This window comes from Phyllopteryx taeniolatus, chromosome 19 (assembly GCF_024500385.1).
Source record: "Phyllopteryx taeniolatus isolate TA_2022b chromosome 19, UOR_Ptae_1.2, whole genome shotgun sequence".
Taxonomy (NCBI): domain Eukaryota; kingdom Metazoa; phylum Chordata; class Actinopteri; order Syngnathiformes; family Syngnathidae; genus Phyllopteryx; species Phyllopteryx taeniolatus.
Genome location: NC_084520.1, coordinates 1142560 through 1166761, shown reverse-complemented (window position 1 = coordinate 1166761; position 24202 = coordinate 1142560). Strand labels below are relative to the sequence as shown.

The window sequence follows — 24202 nt, the reverse complement described above, 5'->3', positions numbered from 1 at the left end:
GGCGGAGGGAGGCTACCCTCTTGTCCACCGGGGTGAACCACAATTTAGCGGTGCCGAGTCGGTGGGCAATAAGTATACCCACACCTGCTCGGCGGCTCTCACCACAGGCAACGCCAGAGTGGAGAGTCAAACCCCTATGAAGAGGACTGGTACCAGAGCCAAAGCCAACTATATCTAGTCGGAACCTCTTAACCTCACACACCAGCTCGGGCTCCTTCCATGCTAGAGACCTGACATTCGACGTCTCTAGAGCCAGCTTCTGTAGCTGGGGATCGGATCGCCAAGGTCCCTGCCCAGCTCACGCTGCCCCCTATGGTCCCTCGCACAGGTAGTGAGCCCATAGGAAGAGGGATCCACGTTACCATTTCTAGCTGTGCCCGACCGGGCCACCAGGCGCTCGCCTTCGAGGCCTGGCTCCAGAGGGGGGCCCCTGTGACCCGCGTTCAGGTAAGGGAAACCTACATCCATTTATATGATTCATCATAGGGGTCTCTCAGCCGTGCTTTGTCTGGTCCCTCACCTCGGACCCGTTTGCCATGGGTGACCCCACCAGGGGCGTGAAGCCACAGACAACTCCTAGGATCATTGGGACACACAAACCCTTCCACCACGATAAGGTGACTGCTCATCTTTTTAAATTCCTTTCCTAATTCCTTACTCCTAATATGGTCATCTGCATTGCTATTATTTTTGACAATCCTTCCACGAAATACAACTGTCACCGTTTGAAAAGATGTGCAGTATTTTATTCATTTATTTTTATTCAACTTTTACTTGAGGTAAATGAGAACAGATTCTCATTCGCAATGTTGACATGGCAGCGGAAAGCAGAGTAAGACAAAGCAAAATAAAAGAAAATACAAGTACATCGACAATAAACGGTGCAATTTTATAGAGTTATATCCTACATTACATAAAATAAGTTTCCATTTGGTTCACGATCACAAATGCAATTTTCTCTTACAATCTTACAATCACGGTCTATTTCCATCAATAGTTGACTTTTTTTTAAATGCACATCTCAAAAATAATGGAAAAAGCAGCACAAGTGCTAATTTTCAAAAATGTTTCTCATAAAACGGTACATAGAAACCAAGAATGCAGATTTAAAGTCAAATATCAAGGTTAAGCATCCATGCCTGCGCATATTGTCATTCATTCAGTTCATTCCATTCTCAGGGCAATGATGATCGGTCGCAACTGGACTGTTCTGGTTTTCTTCGCAGACATCGCACATGAATTGGGCTGGAGGTGTCTTATCTAGCCTTGGTGCATGAACTGATGAAGCCGCTTCGGATGAGAGGGGAAACTTTAATTGATCACTACTACTCACACCAACACAGTTGTGTCTCTTCACATGTTGCTTCAGAAAGAATGGCTTACCGCAATCTGAGCAAGCAAACGGTTTCTCCCCAGTGTGCGTTCGTGTGTGCCTTCTTAAATTTTCATTCTCAGAAAATGTTTGATCACAAACTGAGCAGGCGAAAGGTTTCTCCCCAGTGTGGGTTCTCAAGTGTCTTTTTAAGCTTCCATTCTCAGAGAATGTTTGACCACAAAATGAGCAGGCGAACGGTTTCTCCCCAGTGTGGGTTCTAATGTGTCTTTTTAAGCTTCCATTCTCAGAGAATTTTTGACCACAAACTGAGCAGGAGAAAGGTTTCACCCCAGTGTGGGTTCTTGTGTGTCTTCTTAAGAGTCCAGTCTCAGAGAATCTTTTGTCACAAACTGAGCAGGCAAAATGTTTTTCTCCAGTGTGAGTTCTTGTATGCATTTTTAAGTGTCCCTTGTGAGAGAATCCTTGGCCACAAACTGAGCAGGCAAAAGGTTTCTCACCAGTGTGTGTTCTTGTGTGTGATACTAAATGTCCCTTTCGAGAGAATCTTTTACCACAAACTGAGCAGGCAAACGGTTTTTCTCCAGTATGAGTTTTTGTGTGCCTTCTTAAGCTTCCACTCTCAGAAAATGTTTGACCGCAAACTAAGCAGGTGAAAGGTTTCTCACCAGTGTGTGTTCTTGTGTGTCTTCTTAAGCTTCCATTCTCAGAAAATGTTTGACCACAAACTGAGCAGGCAAAAGGTTTCTCCCCAGTGTGGGTTCTTTTGTGTCTTGTTACGAATCCCTTCTGAGAGAATCTTTGACCGCAAATTGAGCAGGAAAAAGGCTTCTCCCCAGTGTGTGCGCTCATGTGTCGTTTTAAAATGCTCTTGTAAGCAAAAGCTTTCCCACACTGTGAACATTTCCAGTCTTTCTTATCAGTGTGACCTGCCTTATGACCTTCATCATCATAGTCAGAAGTGTGTGATGTTGTGTAATCACTATCTGAAAGTGGAGCTAGCAGGCCATCTGCGTGTGACCCTTCACAGTGGTCTCCATCACCTTCTGTTTTCATGTGTTGACTTGAGCTGCTGCTTGGAGGCTCCACCCCTGCGTTGTCCTCACTTGCACCATCTTCATCTTCACTCTTCAAAAGGACACCAGTCGTTGGCAACTTGGTAATATCCTCTTCCTCCTCCTCTTTTTTAATGTAAGAGGACTGCAGCTCCACTTCCTCTTTCATGTGGTAGAACCTTTCATTCTCCTCTTCCTCTTTAATGTGATGGGGCTCTTGCTCCCATCGCTCAGGACCAAGATGTTTACTGTGGCCTGCAAGACAAGACAAAAAAACTTGGTCAAATCAACTCTCATGTTGTGACTTTGTTGTGAGGTATTGTTTATATTTATATTTAAAGAGACAAAAGGGATCAAAATAAAGTCAATTTAACAATTCACAGAGAACAGTGCTTTTAAAAAGCCTGCCAACCCTAGCCCTCGAGGTGCAGGAGTGTGCGGGTGTGTCCGCTGAAGGCACTGGAGATGAGCCCTTTACCTGTCAATCAAATACGTTCATTCGCACGCCATGTGCTCAAGTGTCTGTCCTCAAATAAAGGCTAAGAAACATGCTGCTGTTCTTAGTAAAAAGTTTGACCATTTGCCATGAGCGTCACTGTTATGTGAGGAGCCACACAACAACAGCATCAAGCGAGGTGCCGACACAGCTGCCGTCGAGCGAGCTTGTTAGCTTGCTAGCTCAGGAGCCAGTGGGCACAGAGCAGGTGATAGCGGACAAGACCCACACCCCAGCTGCCACAAGCTCAAGGCTTGAAATAAGTGGTTTCGCGTTGCAATTTGAGAGTCAGAATTTGTATTTTGTGCCTCAAGGCGCCTTTTGTTCATAACATTTTATTCGGCTTGGAACCTTTATAAAAAAAACACACAAAAAACAAGACGTGACATGTTAAAGCAGGGGCGATTCTAGGTTAAGAGGTTTATGGGTGCTGGGATTCATTTTAGGGGTGCTTCAAATCAGCACCCCCAAAAATGAGCTAGAAACGCCTAGGACACACCCACACACACACATTTTACAGGTCAAACAACGCACGCGCACGCATAATTAGAAACCTTATAAAAGCCATGATGAGGAGGGGGGCGCACACACACACCAGGGTTCCGACAGCTTAAGCCAGGTTAAATTTAAGACATTTGAAAGAATCAACAATCTATACCATAATTTCTCGTTTCCCCCCCAAAATTGTCAAAAGTCAATCGTGCGCAATATACATAGGTATAGGGGAAAATGGAGAAAAAAAACCACTTCCATTTTATAAATGTATGCCGCCATCTAGAGGTTATGAGAAAGGTGTACACGTTCATTCTAAGATGCCGCCACCTAGAGGTTATCAAAAAGGTGGAGCCTACACTTTCATTCCAATATGACAGGGGTACGTATGACTGCATATATGTACAGTTGCGCTCATAAGTTTACATACCTTGCGAGAATTTGTGAAATATATGTATAGATTTTTTTTTAATCTGCCGATATGACTGAACAACAACCCATGAATCCCATTAAAATAAAATCAACTTAATACCTTGTGTTCAAGTCTGAAGAGCAATGTAACATCGACAGCACCGATTTCGCGGTGCTAATTAAGAAACAAAGTGAGGTACGGCGTCCGTACTTTCATTGCGTGGCATACTATATGGTCTACACTAGTGATGCACCCAAACTTCGTCGGCAAGAATGTTTCGGCTGAAAATGGCGCAAAGGTTCATTCTCTGTTTCAGAACGATAGACTTTTATCACTGAAATAAAACGGCAGATTGATTGATGCTACCTTAATTATTGACTATTAAGTCAATTGGGTTAGTTTAACACACAATGCCTTTTAGTTCACAGGTTTGATATTCATACTGGTTATAAAGAACCCCAAGTAAACTGTTCATTTTAGTTTATGATGCGGGCTGCTGAGAAAATGGATGTTCATAATTTGAGCACTCTGTATTGAAACCATGCAAACATTTTGGACCTAGCCCCCTAAAAGAATCGGAATCGGAATCGAAACGAGGAGTCGGAATCGGGACCGGAATCGCTCAACTTCAAACGATGCCCACCGCTACCTTCATAACAGCGAATAAACTACATTTTGATAATTGACAGAGTTCCCTCTGTCCTTCGTGATAAGACGGCAGACAGACGGCGGGGAAGCCAATTGCTACGATTTCAAAACAACAAAATAACTGATTAGGCGGTACTTTAATTGTAATCATTACTAAATTATGGCTTCAATATGTATTCATTGGCTCAATCTGCCTTGTCTTTAAATTTGCGATGTCTGGCGGACGGATGCAGTTGCAGCCAAATGTGCCATTTTGATTCTGGTTCCAAATGATTCTCGATTCCGATTCTCTTAGGGGGGACGGGCCAAAAAAAGTTTGCATGGTTTAAATAAAGGGTGTCCAAATTATAAACCATCCATTTTCCTAGCAGCCTGCAGCATAGACTGAAATGAACATTTGACTGCGTTCTTTATAACCAGTATCAATATCAAACCGATGAACTAAAAGGCGCTAACCCAATTGACCTAATATTGTTTCGGCTAAAAGTTTAATATGGTGAACGAACCTCCTCTGCGTGACACCATGCGAGGTTGCCGCTTGCGAACAGGGTCCAGTCGTTGACTTTGTGGCTCTTCTGGTCCCCGGAGCTCCTCCTCGTACTCTGCTGTCCTCCTTGCACACATTTTCACACGGCAATCACAGCAATTTGCATTCGCACTTGATCTCTGCTCGGCGATGTGCTGATCACGAACGCGTCTCTATATTTTAGCAAGCTAAGCTAAGCTAAGGTAAGCTAGGCCGAGAAATGTCCATGTGCACCGAGACGAGTTCATGAGTTCAACCGGACACGAAGAGTCCACGAATGACGTTTTAGTCCGGCGAAGTAGTAATAGACGTCCTGCGTCGAGGCGTACTTGACACGTTCGGTACCAATTCAGGAAGATTGAGTGAAGCGCGTTTGTCCCTCCTCGCTGCTCTGGACGTGGGATTGTCCTTTTTCTTCTTCTCGGGTTATTTGGCAGTTGGCAAACAACGGAATGGTCCATTTCCGCCACCTACCGGTAAGGAGTGTGGACTGTCATTGGGCTGTACGTGACAGACTCCAGTGCGTTGTGATTTCACAAATTGGAGCGGAACTCTGTCGTAAACCGTGAGATATTTAACGCAACATTATTTCGACACGAATACGCCAGAAAGGCTATTACTGAGGGTGCAACGGTCATGGAATTGTTTTGGGAATTATTTTTTTTTCATACTGATCAGAGGCGTCTACCGAGTTTCAGAACATGTATGGGCCAGGAAGCGCATCTGCCTCACCCTCGAGCCGAAAATCAATTCAGTATTGAATCCAGACAGCCAAATATGATGATATTAGCCAAATTATCTATGTTACTGCACTGGTTAGAGTGTCTGGCTCACAGTTCTGAGGACCGGGGTTCAAATCCCGGCCCCGCCTGTGTGGAGTTTGGATGTTCTCCCCGTGCCTGCGTGGGTTTTCTCCCACATCCCAAAAACATGTTCATTGAACACTCTAAATTGCCCGGAGGTGTGAATGTGTGCACGAATGGTTGTTTGTCTCTATGTGCCCTGCGATTGGCTGGCGACCGGTTCAGGGTGTACCTGGGTGTCCCGGGATAGGCTCCAGCAGCCCGCGACCCTAGGGAGCATAAAGCGGTACAGCAAATGGATGGATGGATTTCAGCTTCTGTCTGTTGCATGTAAATGTAGTCTGCCCAAGGCCTTCAGGATCCCAAGTCCTGGTCTCAACCAGGGATAAACACACACACACACACACACACACACACCGTTAAAAAGATCCACCACTCTGCTGGTATTTTCCCCCATCCTCTGATTGGTTCGGGTAAATAGTGTCCTAATTGCATGAAATAGATTTACTGAAGAGGACAATTTTGGATATGGCAAAAATTCATTTTCAAGGTCGGTTTAAAAAAACAAACAAAAAAAATGGCAACTTTGTGGGGCTTGGTCAACCGACATATTACATATTAATCCGGAAAAGGATTTTGGAGCACTTTCAGCGCTGCATGCATGAGCTAGCTTCCACGTACAGCAAGGAGAAAAGAAACGGTGTCCGCTGCCCATCCCCTGGACTCTGCATTGCGTTTTGTTGTGAAATTATTGACGGGAGCGTTGACTTTGATTTACTCGCTAAGCAAACACACGCGCACGCACGATATGATGCGCTGGTCAGTTCCACGGGTGCTTTTTTGGGCACACTCGGATGTGACGCAGATGAACTGGCTCAGCCGTTTCTTCAGGCTAACGGCTAATGTTGAGTGAGTCCGGCACATAACAAGAAGAGTGTATTTTGGTTGCAACAATCTTGTCTTTGTATTATGCGGTATTGCTAATTGCGCTCCTCAAATTCTATTGCTAAGGTTCGAGTCCTTAAAGCTCAGGTTATAAAGTTTCACGGTTCAAGTCCGGGGGTCAGGGGTTTGGGTCCCCGGGTTCGAGGCCGACTGTCAGGGGTTCGGGTCTCCGACAATTTTGAAGACGTTCGAATGTTGTAAAAACAAGAAGCGCTTCTAACGAGTACTGGAAATGAGAAGTGAGGGAGAGCAAAAAATAATTCCCGGTGTGTACGTCACCTATCATGACCCGTAGGAGTGAAAAATCTATGGAGTGTGTTCCTCCAGCTCTTCCGAGGGGATCCTGAGGCGCTCCCAGGCCAGCAGAGAGACGGAGTCTCTGGGTCGTCCCTGGGGACTTGCCCGGAACACCTCACCGGAGAGGCGTCCGGGAGGCATCCTAATCAGATCCCCCAGCCACCTCATCTGGCTCCTCTCGTTCTGGAAGAGCAGCGGCTCGACTTTGAGATCATCCCGGATGACCGGGCTTCTCACCCTATCTCTAAGGGAGAGCTCGGACAAACTCATTTCGGCCGCTTGTATCCGGGATCTTGTTCTTTGGGTCACGACCCACAGCTCGTGACCATAGGTGAGGGTAGGAACGTAGATCGACCGGAAAATAGAGAGCTTCGCCTTCCGGCTTGGCTCCTTCTTTACCACAACGGATCGATACAAAGTCCGCATGCATCACTGCAGACGCCGCACCGATCCGCCTGTCGATCTTCCGTTCCGTTCTTTCCTCACTCGTGAACAAGACCCCAAGATACTTGAACTCCTCCACTTGGGGCAGGATCTCATCCCCGACCCGGAGAGGGCACGCCACCCTTTTCCGACTGAGGACCACGGTCTCAGATTTGGAGGTGCTGATTCTCATCCCAGCCGCTTCACACTCAGCTGCGAACTGCTCCAGAGAGAGTTGGAGGTCACGGCTTGATGAAGCCAACAGAACCACATCACGCAAATAGCAGAGATGCAATACTGAGGCCACCAAACCGGAATTCCGTCCATAAAAGTTATGAACAGAATCGATGACCAAGGGCAGCCTTGGCAGAGTCCGACCCTCACCGGTAACGAGTCCGACTTACTGCCGGATATGCGGACCAAACTCTGATCTGATCATGACTCTGCTGTGCGCTCTCTCACCCTGGACAAGTCACTCACTTCCTCATCACACGTCAAATGGACGCCTGAGGCTACCACTGCCTTTGAACACCTGAAGTGTGCTTTGCGGTCCTCCCCCACTCATTGGCTTCCAGATTCATCCAAGCCCTTTGTTCGGTTTGTGGACAAACGCCATGGCATCATGACATCTGTGTTACTTCAGCGCCATGGCGACCGTCTCCGCCCAGTGGGGTATTTCTTTCATCAACTTGATCCGGTGGCGCGGGGTCTTCCCGCGTGCCTCCGCGTGGTGGCAGCCTGTGGACAGGCTGTACTTGGTACATGTGACTACGTGGGGTACGCCCAACTCACTTTGTACGTTCCTCACTGTGTAAATTCTACCTTGCAGGAGCAACGCTCTTCGCACTTGTCTGCTTCACGCTGGCTCCGAAACAACACGGTGTTGTTGGGACTTCCTCGTGTAACGGTACAGCGTTGCAAAACTCTCAACCCCGCCACTCTCATGCCCCTCCCTGAAAAGGGGGAGCCACATTGTTGCGTTTCTGAGTTACAATATTTATGTACACCTCATGTTGACCTCTCTGACACGCCCTTGCAAAACCCAGATTTGGTCTTCTACGCAGATGGCTCTTCTTCACGGGACCCTGATACGGGGTTCCTGCCGCAGTATCTTTGCTGTGGTTGACGACTTCGGAGTCGTGTCTTCGTCACCGCTCCCTTGTTATTATTCGTCGCAAGCGGCTGAGTTGGTGGGACTCGCAGAGGCTAGTCGACCCGACGTGACCCGACATTTTGATGGTTTTAAACCCACTAATGATTCGGGCATGGTGCCTTTGTTTGGCCCAGTTTCCACATTTTGGACACTTTTATTTTACCATCTTTTGAAACTTTCAATGGAACTGAATGTTCTCCTTGAACTGATGTTTTTGGACTGGTTTGGTTTTCATCTCAAAGGGAACTTGGCACATTTCATCTCATTTTTAAGTGAGTAGGTGTTTCTCACACAGTTCCTTTTTGTGAGTCTTATTATTTGAAATACAATAACAGGTCCTGGCTGTCGTATCAAGACCGTCTAATTCTACCTAGGTCAATTACAAGTGCACAGTCACGTGCAAATGTTTTAATAACTTTATGAAGCTAGCAAAGCTAACAAATCTATCTCGCTATATACAAAATAATTATGTTATCTGGAGGCTGATTTTTCTTTTGCTTGTACATCATTTAATTCATTTTCTTTTTTGTAACTATTCTGTTTTTTCACTTTGAATGTGTAGATGAGAAACTGTACAATGTGATATAGTAATGTAATACATTACATTACAAAATGTATGTCCATTTTATTCGGGGTCAGATATGCAATTTTCCATCTATTTCAATCAATTGTTTGCTTATTAGAAATGCACATCACAAGACATTGGACAAAGCAGTTGTATCGCTTCAATTGTTTTAGCACGAATGGTAATTCTCCACACTTGTCCATAGGTAGCCTTTAAAAAGATACATAGAACACAAGAATGTAGATTTCAAGTCATTAGTTTCAAGATTAAACATCATGTATATTCATATGCTCAAATGGTTTTTCCCCCCGTGTGTTTTCTTGTGTGTATTTTTAAGTGTCCCTTCTGAGTGAATCCTTTGCCACAAACTGAGCAGACAAAAGGTTTCTCTCCAGTATGGTTTCTTGTGTGTATTTTTAATGCTCCCTTTCGAGAGAATCTTTTGCTACAAACTGCGCAGGCAAACGGTTTCTCCCCAGTGTGTGTTCGTGTGTGTCTTCTTAAGCTTCCATTCTCACAGAATGTTAGACCACAAACTGAGCAGGCGAAAGGTTTCTCACCAGTGTGTGTTCTTGTGTGTGATGCCAAATGTCTCTTTCGAGACAATCTTTTACCACAAATTGAGCAGGCAAAAGGTTTCTCCCCAGTATGTGTCCTGATGTGTCTTCTTAAGTGTCCATTGTCAGAGAACGTTTGACCACAAACTGAGCAGGCAAAAGGTTTCTCACCAGTGTGTGTTCTTGTGTGTGATGCCAAATGTCCCTTTTGAGTGAATCTTTGACCGCACACTGAGCAGAGAAAGGGTTTCTCACCAGTGTGTGTTCTTGTGTGTGATGTCAAATGTCCCTTCCGACAGAACCTTTGACCACAAACTAAGCAGGCAAAAGGCTTCTCTCCAGAGTGTGTTCTCATGTGATCTTTCAAATTGTGCTGATAAACAATAGCTTTCCCACACTGAGAACCTTTCCAGTCTTTCTTGTCAGTATAACCTGCCTGATGACTTTCAGACTGTTCATCATCATCATCATCATGATAGTCCGAAGAGTGTGACGTTGTGTCATCACTATCTGACTGTGGAGCTAAGAGGCCATCTGCTCGTGATCCTCCAGCGTGTTCTCCAGCACCTTCTGTTCTCATGTGTTGACTTGAGCTGCTGCTACTTGGAGGCTCTGCCCCTCTGTTCTCCTCACTTGGACCATCGTCATCTTCACTCTTCAAAAGGACAACAGTCCATGGCAACCTGGTGATAGCCTCCTCCTGCCCTTCTTCCTTGATGTGGAGGTGCTTTTCCTCCCCCTGTTTTTGAATGTGAGGGGACTGCAGGTCCTCTTCATCATCCTCTTCCTTTGCAATGTGAGGGGGCTCTTGCTCCTGCCACTCGGGACGAAGATCTTCACTGTCATCTGCAAGACACAAGACGACAAAAAACTCCTGGTTTAATTTTGCCTTGAGTGTCTGTTATGTGGGAATCCACACAACACCGAGCGTGGTGCTGATGGTCGAGCGAAGTTGTTAGCTTCCTATTATTATTTTTTTTCTTTGCCCTCGCTCATTAGCTCACTAGCTAGTGGGTTACCAACCATAACAAACCGTTAACTTCCCATGAAGCATTTCTGTTGTGGTGACCAGCGAGTGGTGCAGACCGGAAAGCTTCACGTCGGCCCGCGAGCATCGCAGACGCCACTATCTTGTGTGGCTCGAAATAAGCAATTTGGTAGAGATTTATTTTGTTATTTTAACATAAATTACCGTATTTTCACGAGCATAAGGCGCACTTAAAAGTCTTACATTTTCTCCAAAATGGACGGGGCGCCGTAAATTGCCGAGTTCCAAAATCTTGACTGACTGGGAGCATTTCCTGCCGACACGCTGCTTATATAGAGGAAAGGCGGACGTGACTGAGGACAGCATGCGGACGGAAAGGGGGAAGGGTGCGCGTGACAGAGGAGGCTAAAGACACGCCCCCAGGAGGTATATAGTTCCGGTATGTGCATCGGTTTGGCTCCCCCTGCCTTTTAAAAAAAATTCTTCAAGCAGAAAAACATGAATTTACACTGCTCAAGTGTATGTTGATGGACAAATTTAAGATTACAATTAAATTTGCCTCATTTATTTGCTTTTTTTTGGTTTTTGTTTTGGCCTCCAACTCGAGCCAGGCCCATCGCCACCTGCACCTGCACCTGATGCCAGCTTCAAGCTGTGCCACACGAATAGCATCCTCCTCTTTAAGCACTCTCATTCTGGAAAAGAATTGACGTCTGTTTCACTTCATTTATCACGAAGTTCAAAGGGTAATCCCAAATGCACCCTCCAGGAAAGTATTAAGTACAAGATTGTTCGGTTTTTATTGGCCATTTCTGAATTTGAAGTTAGTTCATTCTGTCTTTTGACATAATCCCTAACGTCGCTCTGTCGCTTAATACATTTGACATTAACATCTGTAAACAAATTAGTGTGTACAAAAAAAAAAACCCACCTGCAATTTACTGCACGGTGTTTTCTCAAGTTATAAGTGAGATGAAATATCCACATTTGGGCAGTACCAGACAAATACTACAATACAAGAAACCTGTTGTTTTTGTTCTGATCCCTATGCCCGGGAAGCCCAATAGAAGATGTTGTGTGAGGTCATGTGACTTTCTTGTTTCGTTTGATTGGTGAACTAGACTTAAACGTCACTCGCGCTTAAATTGGATTGGCGCAAACAGCGCCCAATGCGGAAGTCGAAGTCGTAGTCTCGCGCACAGAATAGTTGATAAGCAAAAATTGATGAATAAAAGTAGCGAGCGACATTTAGATCATTGTAAGCGACTAAAAGTACCGTTACTTTTTAACAGCAGAAGTGGTAGAATTGTTCTTTCTGGTCTCGTCAACTCTTTGTCACTCATCCAAAGCAGGTCCCAAGCGCACAGGCGGAACCTCAGGCCAACGTGCTCGCATTTCAGTCCGCCGCCGAGTAATATTCACAATTGCATCTGTGTGTGGAATGCGGATGTGTGGAACGGATGTAGCCGTCAGCGTTCAAGGAGTACGAAACTTACCGAGTTGAGATCAGCACATTCATAATACTTCGATAGCAGCACGTCAGCAAAAATAAGAGTTGGCTGTTGGCAACGGTAAAAAAAAAAAAGAAAAAAAACGTACACATCCTGAGAAGCCTGCAAAGATCCAATCGAATCAAATCAAATATGAGAAATGACAAGAACATGTCTGTGGTCTCCCAATCCCTAACATTGCTCTGTCACGTAATGCATTCAACATTAACATCAGTAAACTAATTAGATGATTGTAGGCGCGTTTCCTAATTAATACAAGATGTACGAGTAGTAGTAGTAGTAACTTCTGATTTGTTTAACCGCAGCAAGTACATCAATAAAATCAAAATAAAACGTGAATCTCCAAATTCTGATATTGCTGTGTGCGTGCGTGCGTGCGTGCGTAAGTATGCACAGCCCAAACTACACTAAAACATCTGCAATTCACTGCAAGGTGTTTTATCAAGTTAGAAGTGGGGTGAAATCTTCCCATTCATATCTTTCCTTTCCATACGCGTGGCGTCAACCGTTTCTTTCGTTGATGAGATGTGCCGGTGTGTGGGCGGCCTTTCCAGAGCTGCAATCAATGTCGCCGGCATTGACTTGATGAAGTGCAGGTTTCTTGCGAAGAGGAGGCCGACTTGGAGGAAACTCTTTCCTGTCCTTCACCTGCATGTTGCAATTCATCCCACCATCATACGCGCCGTTGCGGTCGCTCGCAAAGATGTTACTGGGTAGATTTCTGCATTATAGCCCTGCTAGAACAATTCAGGCCAGACAATAATGCGGGGATTTAATTCAGCAGACTTGTTCCCAACCGACTTTCGTCGTCTGGAGCAGAACAGTGCCTCCAAACACGAATAGTGCTGAGAGCGCTATAATGTGCTGCGTACGCCGACGCCATCTTACCGGCCTTCCCCCGTAGTCCACGTTATAGAATGCGAATATGGTTAAACGTAACGTCATGCAGTGCCCGCAAATAAACACAGGAATAGTGCTCAAAATGGACAGCATTTCCGAAACTAGTGCGAGCAAGAAGTCAACCAACCTGCCCCGTGTGACCCGACTCGAGGGTCCAGTTGTTGAAAGTGCGGCTGGTTCTCGTCTTTTCCCGCACAAAGGGTCTCCTCGTACTCGGCTGTGCTTCTCGCACACATTTGCACACGATAGTCACGGGACTTTACGCTCACACTTGATCTCTGCTTGGCCATGTGGCGATCACAAACGAGGCTCTTTGCTAGCAAAGCCAAGCTTTAGCTAAGCTAAGCTAAAATAAGCTAGGTCGAGGAGCTTCGACGTGCAACCGGACGCGAAGATTCAACGAATGATTCTTTTATATGTCCTGCCTCGAATCTACAGTACGTTTGGGTCAAACGTCCCTCGTCGCTCGTGTTGTTTCGTTCAGATGAACGAAACTTTTGTGTGAACGAACTGAACCGACTCAGTTTATGAAACGATGCGTTCTTCTGTCACTCACTTGTGAATCTTCGGCGAATGACCAATGAGCAGGCGGGGGCGGGACTTCATTCAACGTCCTGCCATGTGATTTGCGATTCGCCAGCGTTGTCACTCACTTCGGCGAATGACCAATGAGAGTGATTCGTTCGTGGAACTTCTTCGTTTGTGATCCGCGTACTAGTGCGATGAGTGATTCAACGTACTCAGGAGTGATTTGAACCGCAAGCCAGCTAAAGTTGAGTCAGTCAAGCGCATGAAAACAAGCACGCATATTGAAAATAAATGTAAACTAAAAATGATTCTGATTCTGACATATCTGTGAGTGTCGTCACGCAAACGCAAACGAACCTCGAGTTGAGTCTTTTTTTTTCTTTATCTCGTTTTGTCAGCATCTTTTATCATAAACTCAGTTTGTAATGATCGCAACAAACTGTCAAATCCGAGCTCCTGCGTCCGCGCATGCGCTTTCCCTCGTCGCCAGCAACTTCCGCTCCAGATCGACTTCAGTGCGAATTTTGCTAGCGCCGCCGAACGCGCCCCACGAATTCATTCTTCCGTAATTAGTAGGGAACGCAGTAAAAGCTCGACGCAGTTCGTTCATCGCCACTTTAAAGGACTAAAACATCATTTGAATCATCGTGTCCGGATAAACTCGTTTTGGTGGTGCAGGTTGACGCTTTTCGGCCTAGTTAGCTTAGCTTAGCTTAGCTTAGCTTAGTTTAGTTTAGCTTTGCTCGCTAACAAAGAGACGCGTTTGCGAGCAGCACATCGCAAATTCGAGACCGAAGTGTGAAAATGTTTGCAAAGCGCGTGGAGGAGCTTCCCGCAACGAAAGTGGAGGACGAGCGACAAAGTCGACTTCAGGACGCCGTTTGCAAGCAACCTCGCGTTGTGTTGCACAGAGCAGGTTGGGACTCTTCACTCTTATTAACTCGTACTGCGTTCGATTGTTAAAAAAAAAAAAAGATTCCCGTGTTCGTATTGGAATGGAATCGTCCGAACTATTTGTCACAGTGACGGCCAATGGAAACCTCGTGAAGCGTTGACGATTTCCATTTCTTGAAGAAAGGTTCATTTGTCGTTTGTCATTTTTAAGAGCGTCCGAATCATCCATTTAGTTTCTAAAGTGCTCATCCAGGGAATCTGTGCAAAGAGAGGAAAAGGTACAAGTCGTCACCCCTTACTGAAGAGCAAGCAAAAACGAAAATCACATTTTGGTCATATAATCAGCGATTAAGGAGGAAAATTAACCAAAAATATGAAGACAATATGGAGTAATCAAAATGATATAAGAGTGTTTTCCGCAGGACCGGAATCTATTTGTGGTGGTGGGTACCCAGCGGTTGACCGGGGTCAAAAAACACAGACGACGACAACCTTCCGTTCATCAGAGCCAGTCATTTTCCATGAGTACACGCTAGCTAGTACAGCAGTGCAGCTGTCTTATAGACCGAACAATAGCCCGCTAGTCAAGAACACGCACAGCAATGTCAGCAAAAAAAAAAAATACGAGTATGGGATGGGATTGGACTGGATCTAAAATCTACCGTTTTACCACTCTTATACAAGCAGTCCAGATGGAACCCCGGTCCTCAGAACTGTGAGGCAGACGCTCTAACCAGTCGCCCACCGTGCCGCGTCTTTGTAGTGTATGCAATTAAATATAGGTTGAACATGATTTGCAAATCATTGTATTCTGTTTTTATTTATGTTTAACACAACGTCTAAACCTCATTGGAATTGCGATTGTAAATTGTTTTATTTTTTTACCTGCATTAATGTGAAAGGTGATACTGGTCTTTCGACTGCAGTAAACAGGCCAGGTCTGGCTCAAACGCAGCGGTATTGATGCGCAAGATGTCACGCAGGCGAGAGTCACTTAGTCTTGTCCTCACGCGGTTCTTGTTCATGTTCATAACTGAGAACATCTTCTCGCACAAGTATGTAGAGCCAAACAAGCTCAGCATTTTCTTAGCAAATGTTGGAATTTTTTGGAACCCGTCTTTGTCCAGCTGGCTCTAGGGACCTGGAATGTCTCCTCTCTGGCAGGGAAGGAGCCCGAGCCGGTGTGTGAGGTCGAGAAGTTTTGACTAGATATAGTCGGACTCGCCTCCACGCACAGCTTGAGCTCTGGTACCAGTCCTCTCGAGAGGGGTTGGACTCTCTTCCACTCTGGAGTTGCCCACGGTGAGAGGTGCACAGCAGGTGTGGGTATACTTATTGCTCCCCAGGTCGGCGCTTGTACGTTGGGGTTCACCCTGGTGGACGAGAGGGTAGCCTCCCTCCGCCTTTGGGTGGGGGGACGGGTCCTGACTGTTGTTTGTGCCGATGCACCAAACAGCAGTTCAGAGTACCCACCCTTTTTGGAGTCCTTGGAGGGGGTACTGGAGAGCGCTCCAGATGGGGACACCATCGTTCTGCTGGGGGACTTCAATGCTCACGTGGGCAATGACAGTGAGACCTGGAAGGGCGTGATGGGGAGATCAGAACCCAAGCGATGTTCTGTCATTGGACTTCTGTGCTCGTCACAGATTTTCCATAACGAACACCATGTTCAAGCATAAGGGTGTCCACACGTGCACTTGCCACCAGGACACCCTAGGTCGCAGTTCGATGATCGACTTTGTGGTCGTGTCATCGGACTTGCGGCCGCACGTCTTGGACACTTGAGTGAAGAGAGGGGCGGAGCTGTCGACTGATCACCACCTGGTGGTGAGTTGGCTCCGATGGTGGGGGAAGATGCCGGTCCGACGTGGCAGGCCCAAACGTATTGTGAGGGTCTGCTGGGAACGTCTGGCGGAATCCCTTGTCAGAAGGAGTTTCAACTCCCACCTCCGACAGAACTTTGCTCATGTTCCGGGGGAGGCGGGGGACATCGAGTCTGTGTGGACCATGTTCCGCGCCTCCATTGCTGAGGCGGCCGACCGGAGCTGTGGTCTGTGCCTGTCGTGGCGGCAATCCCCGAACCCGTTGGTGGACAACAACGGTGAGGGATGCCATCAAGCCGAAGAAGGAGACCTATCGGGCCTTTTTGGCCTGTGGGACTCCTGAGGCAGCTGATAGGTACCGGCTGGCCAAGCGGAATGCAGCTTTGGTGGTCGCTGAGGCAAAAACTCGGGCATGGGAGGAGTTCGGTGAGCCCATGGAGAAAGCCTTCCGGACGACTTCTATGAAATTCTGGTCCACCATCCGGTGTCTCAGGAGGGGGAAGCAGTGCACCATCAACACTGTGTATAGTGGGGATGGGGCACTGCTGACCTAGACTCGGGACGTTGTGAGCCGGTGGGGAGAATACTTTGAAGACCTCCTCAATTCCACCAACACGCCTTCCCATGAGGAAGCAGAGTCTGGGTTCTCTGAGGCGGGCTCTCCTATCTCTGGGGTTGAGGTCGCCGAGGTGGTTAAAAAGCTCCTCGGTGGCAAGGCCCCGGGGGTGAGATTCGCCCGGAGTTCCTCAAGGCTCTGGATGTTGTGGGGCTGTCCTGGTTGACACGCCTCTGCAACATCGCGTGGACGTCGGGGACAGTGCCTCTGGATTGGCAGACTGGGGTGGTGGGCCCCCTTTTTAAGAAGGGGGACTGGAGGGTGTGTTCCAACTACAGGGGGATCACACTCCTCAGCCTCCTTGGTAAGGTCTGTTCAGGGGTGCTGGAGAGGAGGGTCCGTCGGGAAGTTGAATCTCAGATTCAGGAGGAGCAGTATGGTTTTCGTCCTGGCCGTGGAACAGTGGACCAGCTCTGCACTCTTAGCAGGGTCCTCGAGGGTGCATGGGAGTTCGCCCAACCAGTCTTAATGTGTTTTGTGGACTTGGAGAAGGTGTTCGACCGTGTCCCTCGGGGGGTCCTGTGGGGGGTGCTTCGGGAGTATGGTGTACTGAACCCCCTGATACGGGCTGTTCGGTCCCTGTACGACCGGAGTCAGAGTTTGGTCCGCATATCCGGCAGTAAGTCGGACTCATTTCCGGTGAGCGTTGGACTCCGCCGAGGCTGCCCTTTGTCACCGATTGTGTTCATAATTTTTATGGACAGAATTTCTAGGTGCACCCGAGGCGAAGAGGGGGTCTGGTTTGGTGGCCTCATTATTGCATCTCTGCTTTTTGCAGATGGTGTGGTTCTATTGGCTTCATCAAGCCGTGACCTCCAACTCTCTCTGGAGCAGTTCGCAGCTGACTGTGAAGCGGCTGGGATGAGAATCAGCACCTCCAAATCTGAGACCATGGTACTCAGTCGGAAAAGGGTGGAGTGCCCTCTCCGGGTCGGGGATGAGATCCTGCCTCAAGTGGAGGAGTTCAAGTATCTTGGGGTCTTGTTCACGAGTGAGGGAAGAATGGAACGGGAGATCGACAGGCGGATCGGTGCGGCGTCTGCAGTGATGCGGACTCTGTATCGATCCGTTGTGGTAAAGAAGGAGCTCAGCCGAAAGGCGAAGCTCTCGATTTACCGGTCGATCTACGTTCCTACCCTCACCTATGGTCACGAGCTGTGGCTCGTGACCGAAAGAACAAGATCCCGGATACAAGCGGCTGAAATGAGTTTCCTCCGCAGGGCGTCCGGGCTCTCCCTTAGAGATAGGGTGAGAAGCTCTGTCATCAAGTTTTGGAAGTGTTCACTCATCCATTAATTTTCTGTAGCGCTTATCCTCACCAGGGTCGCGAGCGTGCTGGAGCATATCCCCGCTAACTCTGGGCGAGAGGACCCTGAACTGGTCGCCAGCCAATCGCAGGGCACACATAAAGTTACAAACAACTATTTGTATTCACATCACCTCAGGGCAGTTTTCAGTCTTCAATGAACCTACCATGCATGTTTTTGTGATGTGGGAGGAAACCGGAGTACCCGGAGAAAACCCTCGCAGGCAAGGGGAGAACATGCAAACTCCACACAGGCGGGGCCGGAGATTGAACCCCTGTCCTCAGAACTGTGAGGCAGATGTGCTAACCAGTCGCTCACCGTGCCGCCTGGAAGTGTTCCATTTGTTTCAATTAAAATGAAGAAACCTCGAGAGAAAAATATTCCCTTCACCTCCTCTGTTTGGGGGCACGATGATGAGCCTTTTTATTCTTATTTCTCTCTGGACACATTTGCCACGTTTTTCACCTACTGGACTCAAAATTTTGCCACATCATCACAGATCATCAGATGGCCACATGTCACACAGTGACTAGACTGAGCAAAAAGCACACTGGAGCTACCGTTATGGTTGCGTTATACTGTCCTTGTCACGGTTAAAAAAAAACCAAAAAGCCACACATTCGACGGTACTCATAATTAAAAGAGAGACTCCCCAGCCCGCAGCGCTAACGTTATGTTAGTCAAGTAGACTAACCTTTAGCTCACTGATTTGCGCTATGTTAACTTCACCTTGGTCTCTGTGGTACCACGACGCGGTGTCATACTCGGCGGAGAGAAAGGTCTGTGTTATAGTGAACGAGTGCTCGCCTTGCGTTTTACTATGAAATGCTACCACACTTTTGCCATTTTTTTGTTTTGGTTTTTCGCACTTCTGATTTGGGCATCGCATTTTGCAACTGCTGTCTTCCCGCTCCTCCATCGAATGCTTCACTTCTGCGTCCACGCATCGGTGACGTAAGCTTGTTGTGTCGCGTACGCCCCTGCCTACTTCCGTCTTCGCATTAAACCTCAAATTCTTCAGAACTTTGATTTTGACTATCATAGCTATGCAGATGACACACAGTTATTTGTAGCAGTGTCTCCAGATGACTCCAGTTCAATTGAGGTGTAGCGTCAATGTCTAAAACAGATGAATATCTGGATGAGCCAAAATGTTCTTCAATTAAACCATAACAAAACTGAGAATTGTTTTTGGCATTTAAGAGGATTGCTGTTAATAAACACCTGGAGTCAAGTCTCTTTAAAAACCGAAGACCAAGTCTGAAACCTTGGTGGTCTGATAGATTCCGACCTGACCTTCAACAGTCGTATCAAATCAACTCATAAAACTGCCTTCTACCATCTGAAGCTCATCCATGCTTTTATCTCAAGTAGACTTGACTATTGTAATGGTCTTCTGACTGGACTCCCCCAAAAGAGCATTAAACAGCTGCAGCTTGGGTTCTGACCGAATAAAGAAATCAGAGGATGTTATTCCAATACTAAAGTCTCTACACTGGCTCCCATTCAGCTTTAGAATAGACTTTAAAGTTCTGCTACTGGTCTATAAATCACTACACGGTTTAGGTCCTGAATACATGAATGAAATGCGAATGGGATATAAACCCAGTTGGGTTCTGAGATCGACAGACTCAGGTCAAAGAGTGGAGCGTAGAGTCCAAAGCAAACATGGTGAAGCAGCATTTAGCTATTATGCTGCACACAAATGGAAGAAGTTGCCAACAGAAGTGACGTCAGCCCCAAGTGTGCATGTTTTGAAGTCCAGGTTAACCCCCCCCCCCCCCCCCCCCCAATGCTTTTTAAAGCATTTCCACTTTAAAATATTTCTTGCACTGTACGCTGTTTTAATTGTATTTTTATTTTTTTTTCTCTTTGTTTTCAATGTTTATAAGCTGTTTTTTTTTGTTTTTAAATGCTTTTAATCATGTAAAGCACAGTTACCTTGTGTATGAAATACGCTATATAAATAAATTTGCTATTGATAAGTCGGTGTACAAGCACATTAAAAAATTTTAAAAAAAAACACAAAAAGGAAGTTATTCCTTCCATGGATTAATACACAAATCAGACAACTCATGAAACAGAGATCTTGCTCTGAAAATCTTTTCAGAGTGAAACAAATGCTGCTATCGTTATATAAAAAAAGGGGGCTTAGAAACCGAGGAATTTAAGAGATGTGCACAACAAAGGCCGCATATTACATTACAATGATAACTGAAGCAAAAGGTAATAGCTTTTTGACATGGAAAGCAAATTAATAGTTTGCTGAAAGCAAAATATATTTCGAAGAAATATGTTCGTTAACTAAAAATAGGGAATGTCATAATCACACAAAGTGAAAGTTGCGCACGCATTTAATAAGGATTTTGTTGAATCAGTTGAGGAATTCACAAAAAATGTATGCGGAGGATACACGTCTGTATGCCCATGGTAAAACCGCTACGGCGGTCACACAACGGCTATTATATCTGGAGGAAATAGCACGATCGCTTGAAAACTCATGCTTGACGCTAAATGTAAACAAAACACTGGTTTTCCTAAAAAAAAACAAAAAAACAAAGTCACACCGGGATCAAACTGGATTAAACAATAAATAATGAACACAGCGCAAGTTTCAGAGGTCCGATACCTCGGCTTAATGCTGGACCCACTTTTGAAATTTGGCAAGTGGGTAAAAAAAATGAGATGCATAAAACTATAAAGGCCAACATATTTATTTAGAGTGATCAGAGAAATATTTACAAACAATGATTTTCTCACACCTCAGTTATTGTGCCACCTCGTGTTAACTTTTTATTACGTTCGCTAGCCCGTAATCTAACGGGTCAGCGAGCTAACCAGGCCTCTGTTCGTCATCTCCTCGATGGGCTCTCTGGTGGGAGGCACTAACATGTAAACAGCATCTGGGATCAAGTAGGTTGGAAATAAATGAGATTCGACCCATGTGTGTCTTCTTGTGTCTTCCAGACGTCAGTGAAAACCTTCATCCAGAGCAGCAGGCTGAGTCCCCTCACATTAAAGAGGAAGTGGCGGACGAAGAGGTTTACCACATTAAAGAGGAGGAGGAGGACTATGCTCACATTAAAGAGGAAGAGGAGGATGAAGAAGTTAATCACATCAAAGAGGAAGAGGGAGGGTCCCTACACATTAAAGAAGAAGAGCAGGAGGAAATCATCAAGGTTCCATTGACTGGTGTTCCTTTAAAGAGTGAAGATGAAGGTCAAAGTGAGGACAACAGAGGTGCGGCGCCTCCGTGCAGCAGCTCAAGTCAACACATGACAAGAGAAGGGGATGAAGACCACTGTGGAGGATCACAAGCAGACGGCCTCTTAGCTCCACTATCAGACAGTGACGACATGACGTCACACTCTCCTCACACTGATGAGGAAGAGTCTGAAGGTGATATGACATGTCACACTGACAACAAACAATGGAAGTGTGCTCAGTGTGGGAAGACTTTTCCTTATAAGAGCAGTTTGAAACGACACATGAGAACACACACTGGAGAGAAACCTTATGCCTGCTCTGTTTGTGATCAAAGATTCTCTCTTAAGGGAAACTTAAAAATACACACAAGAACCCACACAGGAGAGAAACCATTCGCCTGCTCAGTTTGTGGTCAAAGATTCTCTGAGAAGGGAAGCTTAAAAACACACACAAGAACCCACACTGGAGAGAAACCATTTGTCTGCTCAGTTTGTGGTCAACGATTTTCTAGGAATAGAATCTTAAAACGTCACACAAGAACACACACCGGAGAGAAACCCTTTACCTGCTCAGTTTGTGAGCAAAGATTCTCTGATAAGGGAAGCTTAAAAACACACACAAGAACACACACAGGAGAGAAACCATTTGCCTGCTCAGTTTGTGGTCAAAGATTCTCTCAGAAGGGAACCTTAAAACGTCACACACGAACCCACACTGGAGAGAAACCGTTTTCCTGCTCAGTTTGTGATCAAAAATTCTCCGTAAAGGGAAGCTTAAAAACACACACAAGAACCCACACTGGAGAGAAACCATTTGTCTGCTCAGTTTGTGGTCAAAGATTCTCTGAGAAGGGAAGCTTAAAGCGTCACACAAGAACCCATACTGGAGAGAAACTATTTCCTGCTCAGTTTGTGATCAAAGAGTCTCTTAACTTATCAGAGACTCTTTAACCACAAACTGAGCAGGTAAATGTGGGTTCTTGTGTTTTGTCAAGTGCCCCTTAGCAATGATAAGGACGGCGGTTCTGTGAAAAGGGGAGCATAAAACTTAACATCACACAAGAACCGACACTGGAGCGAAATCATTTGTCTGCTCTGTTTGTCATTTAAATATTCTAGGGCTGTGAAATTGAATGAAATTGGCCAAGTCGACCACAAAAATTGCTGCCTCAAGGCAATACAAATTTTAAAAGCATATTTGCTTCGCCCGGAACTATTTGGCCACTGTCCATGTTTGCCACACGGTCTTTTGTTGAGATGGACGCACTGTTGGACTAGTAAAAAACTGAAACGACAGAGCAGCCGCTGTGATTTTTACGACACTATTAGATGTGTAATATACCTATACCATGATCTATGAGTGAAATGTGGCGTTTTGTTCCCCCCCCCTATAACGGTAATCGTTAGCACACTAATGCTAATTGTGAATGCTACCCATTTAGCAAAGGCTATTTTTGTTGTCTCAAATTGAAACCACACACGCAGTACCAACATATGCAATGTAAGGATAGAAGTTCATCTCCCATAAATGAGAATAAAATGGCGATTACTCCAAATAGCTATATGGATAATCAATTTTTAATAGATTTGATAGTGACAGGCTAAAAAGAGTCACTTAGAGGGGACACTTAAAAACACACAATTCAACACACTAGGGAAAAACGTGTGGTGGTTGTCACCGGTGCTCGGGGGAGGACGTTCATTCGAGGATTACTTGAGTTATGTTCCCATACTTTTAATAGGATCCGGCTCGCAAGCAGGCACCAAAACGCTATGTAGCCTAGCAAGCTGCAGGGGACGGGGGAGGCAAGCTAAAGACTGGACGGTGCGTCGGCGGAGCGACTGGCTGCATGGACGAGGCAAGCTGGAAGACGAGGACGCTGCATCATAGTTCACGCTCTAGCGATCGTCTGTGTGTATTTTGCCGTTACATTAACTGTCTTGGCTAACGCAGGTGGCAGCGCCATAACAAACCTGCCCGGTGGGTTCTAGTTGACCTAACATGAGGTTTATTACAAGAATAAAAACATTGTTGCAATGTGTATGTATATTAATTAGTAAAAAAAAAATAGCACTCGAGAATATTGTACTTCATAAAATGTATATTAATGACATAATTAATAATCAGTTCCCAAACGTTTATTGAATGTTGTTCAAAGAAAAGGTGATGTGTAACAGAGTGGTAAACATGACCCTGTCCCAGCTTTTTTGGAACGTGTTGCGGCCATAAAATTTTACGTTAATGATTATTTGCTGAAAACAATCAAGTTGATCAGGTTGAACATGATTTGCAAATCATTGGATTCTGTTTACGAGAGAAAAGCACGCGTTCACAGGCTGCAGCTCCACTTCCCTAGAACTTCGACTGGTTATAGTGACATGATCCAAGACGGTCCTTGTTGTGGAGGGTACAGGCCCAAGAGCCCAAGTCATCCAAGTACAGCGCTACCTTGACGTACCAGTGCCCCACCATAGCAGTTTTTCCACTTGGGCCATTTTTTGCTTTGTGTTGCCAGCATTTTGTTTTTGGAGGCTTTTGAATGGATTAAAGAAATTTGGATTTGATACACAAAACCTGTTTGAAGAGGTTGACTTTATTAAGAATCGCATCTACACATTACAGTTTACCAACAAAAGTTTCTTTCCGGTCTATTCCATTTGGTTATTTGATATTGAGATGACTAAAAAAAAAAAATTGGACAAAAACGCATGCATTGATTGAAG

At 45.8% G+C, this 24202-nt stretch overlaps 3 protein-coding genes across 4 annotated transcripts; 1 reads left to right on the top strand and 2 right to left on the bottom strand.

Moving 5' to 3' along the window:
* Positions 1–54: 54 nt before the first annotated feature.
* On the bottom strand, positions 55–5478 carry LOC133469507 (zinc finger protein OZF-like). The gene is made up of 2 exons (XM_061756685.1): positions 4943–5478; positions 55–2643 (listed from the first exon to the last, which is right to left on the bottom strand). Exons 1-2 carry the CDS (start codon positions 5058–5060, stop codon positions 1160–1162), a joined length of 1602 nt encoding a protein of 533 aa, XP_061612669.1. The 5' UTR covers positions 5061–5478; the 3' UTR covers positions 55–1159.
* Positions 5479–9091: 3613 nt separating this feature from the next.
* Positions 9092–13668, bottom strand: LOC133469514 (zinc finger protein OZF-like). Its single transcript, XM_061756693.1, has 2 exons — positions 13232–13668; positions 9092–10551 (listed from the first exon to the last, which is right to left on the bottom strand). The coding sequence occupies exons 1-2, from the start codon at positions 13392–13394 to the stop codon at positions 9440–9442; spliced, it is 1275 nt and encodes a 424-aa protein (XP_061612677.1). The 5' UTR covers positions 13395–13668; the 3' UTR covers positions 9092–9439.
* A 425-nt stretch (positions 13669–14093) lies between these two features.
* Positions 14094–24052, top strand: LOC133469513 (gastrula zinc finger protein XlCGF57.1-like). Of its 2 annotated transcripts, XM_061756692.1 has the most exons (3): positions 14100–14548; positions 21240–21671; positions 23221–24052. In XM_061756692.1, exons 1-3 carry the CDS (start codon positions 14437–14439, stop codon positions 23367–23369), a joined length of 693 nt encoding a protein of 230 aa, XP_061612676.1. In that variant the 5' UTR covers positions 14100–14436; the 3' UTR covers positions 23370–24052. The 2 variants fall into 2 exon arrangements, with proteins under 2 accessions (XP_061612675.1, XP_061612676.1); XM_061756691.1 differs by having other exon boundaries at positions 14094–14548; positions 21240–24052.
* Positions 24053–24202: the final 150 nt, after the last annotated feature.

Bases quoted from the DNA above. Each gene is read 5' to 3' on its own strand.
- LOC133469507 (XM_061756685.1), bottom strand. From the start codon at position 5,060: ATGTGTGCAAGGAGGACAGCAGAGTACGAGGAGGAGCTCCGGGGACCA. The intron at 2,644-4,942 runs GTTCGTTCACCA...CTTGTCTTGCAG, and splicing joins CATGGTGTCACGCAGAGGAG to GCCACAGTAAACATCTTGGT.
- LOC133469514 (XM_061756693.1), bottom strand. From the start codon at position 13,394: ATGGCCAAGCAGAGATCAAGTGTGAGCGTAAAGTCCCGTGACTATCGT. The intron at 10,552-13,231 runs GTTGGTTGACTT...TGTGTCTTGCAG, and splicing joins AGTCGGGTCACACGGGGCAG to ATGACAGTGAAGATCTTCGT.
- LOC133469513 (XM_061756691.1), top strand. From the start codon at position 14,437: ATGTTTGCAAAGCGCGTGGAGGAGCTTCCCGCAACGAAAGTGGAGGAC. The intron at 14,549-21,239 runs GTTGGGACTCTT...TGTGTCTTCCAG, and splicing joins CGTTGTGTTGCACAGAGCAG to ACGTCAGTGAAAACCTTCAT.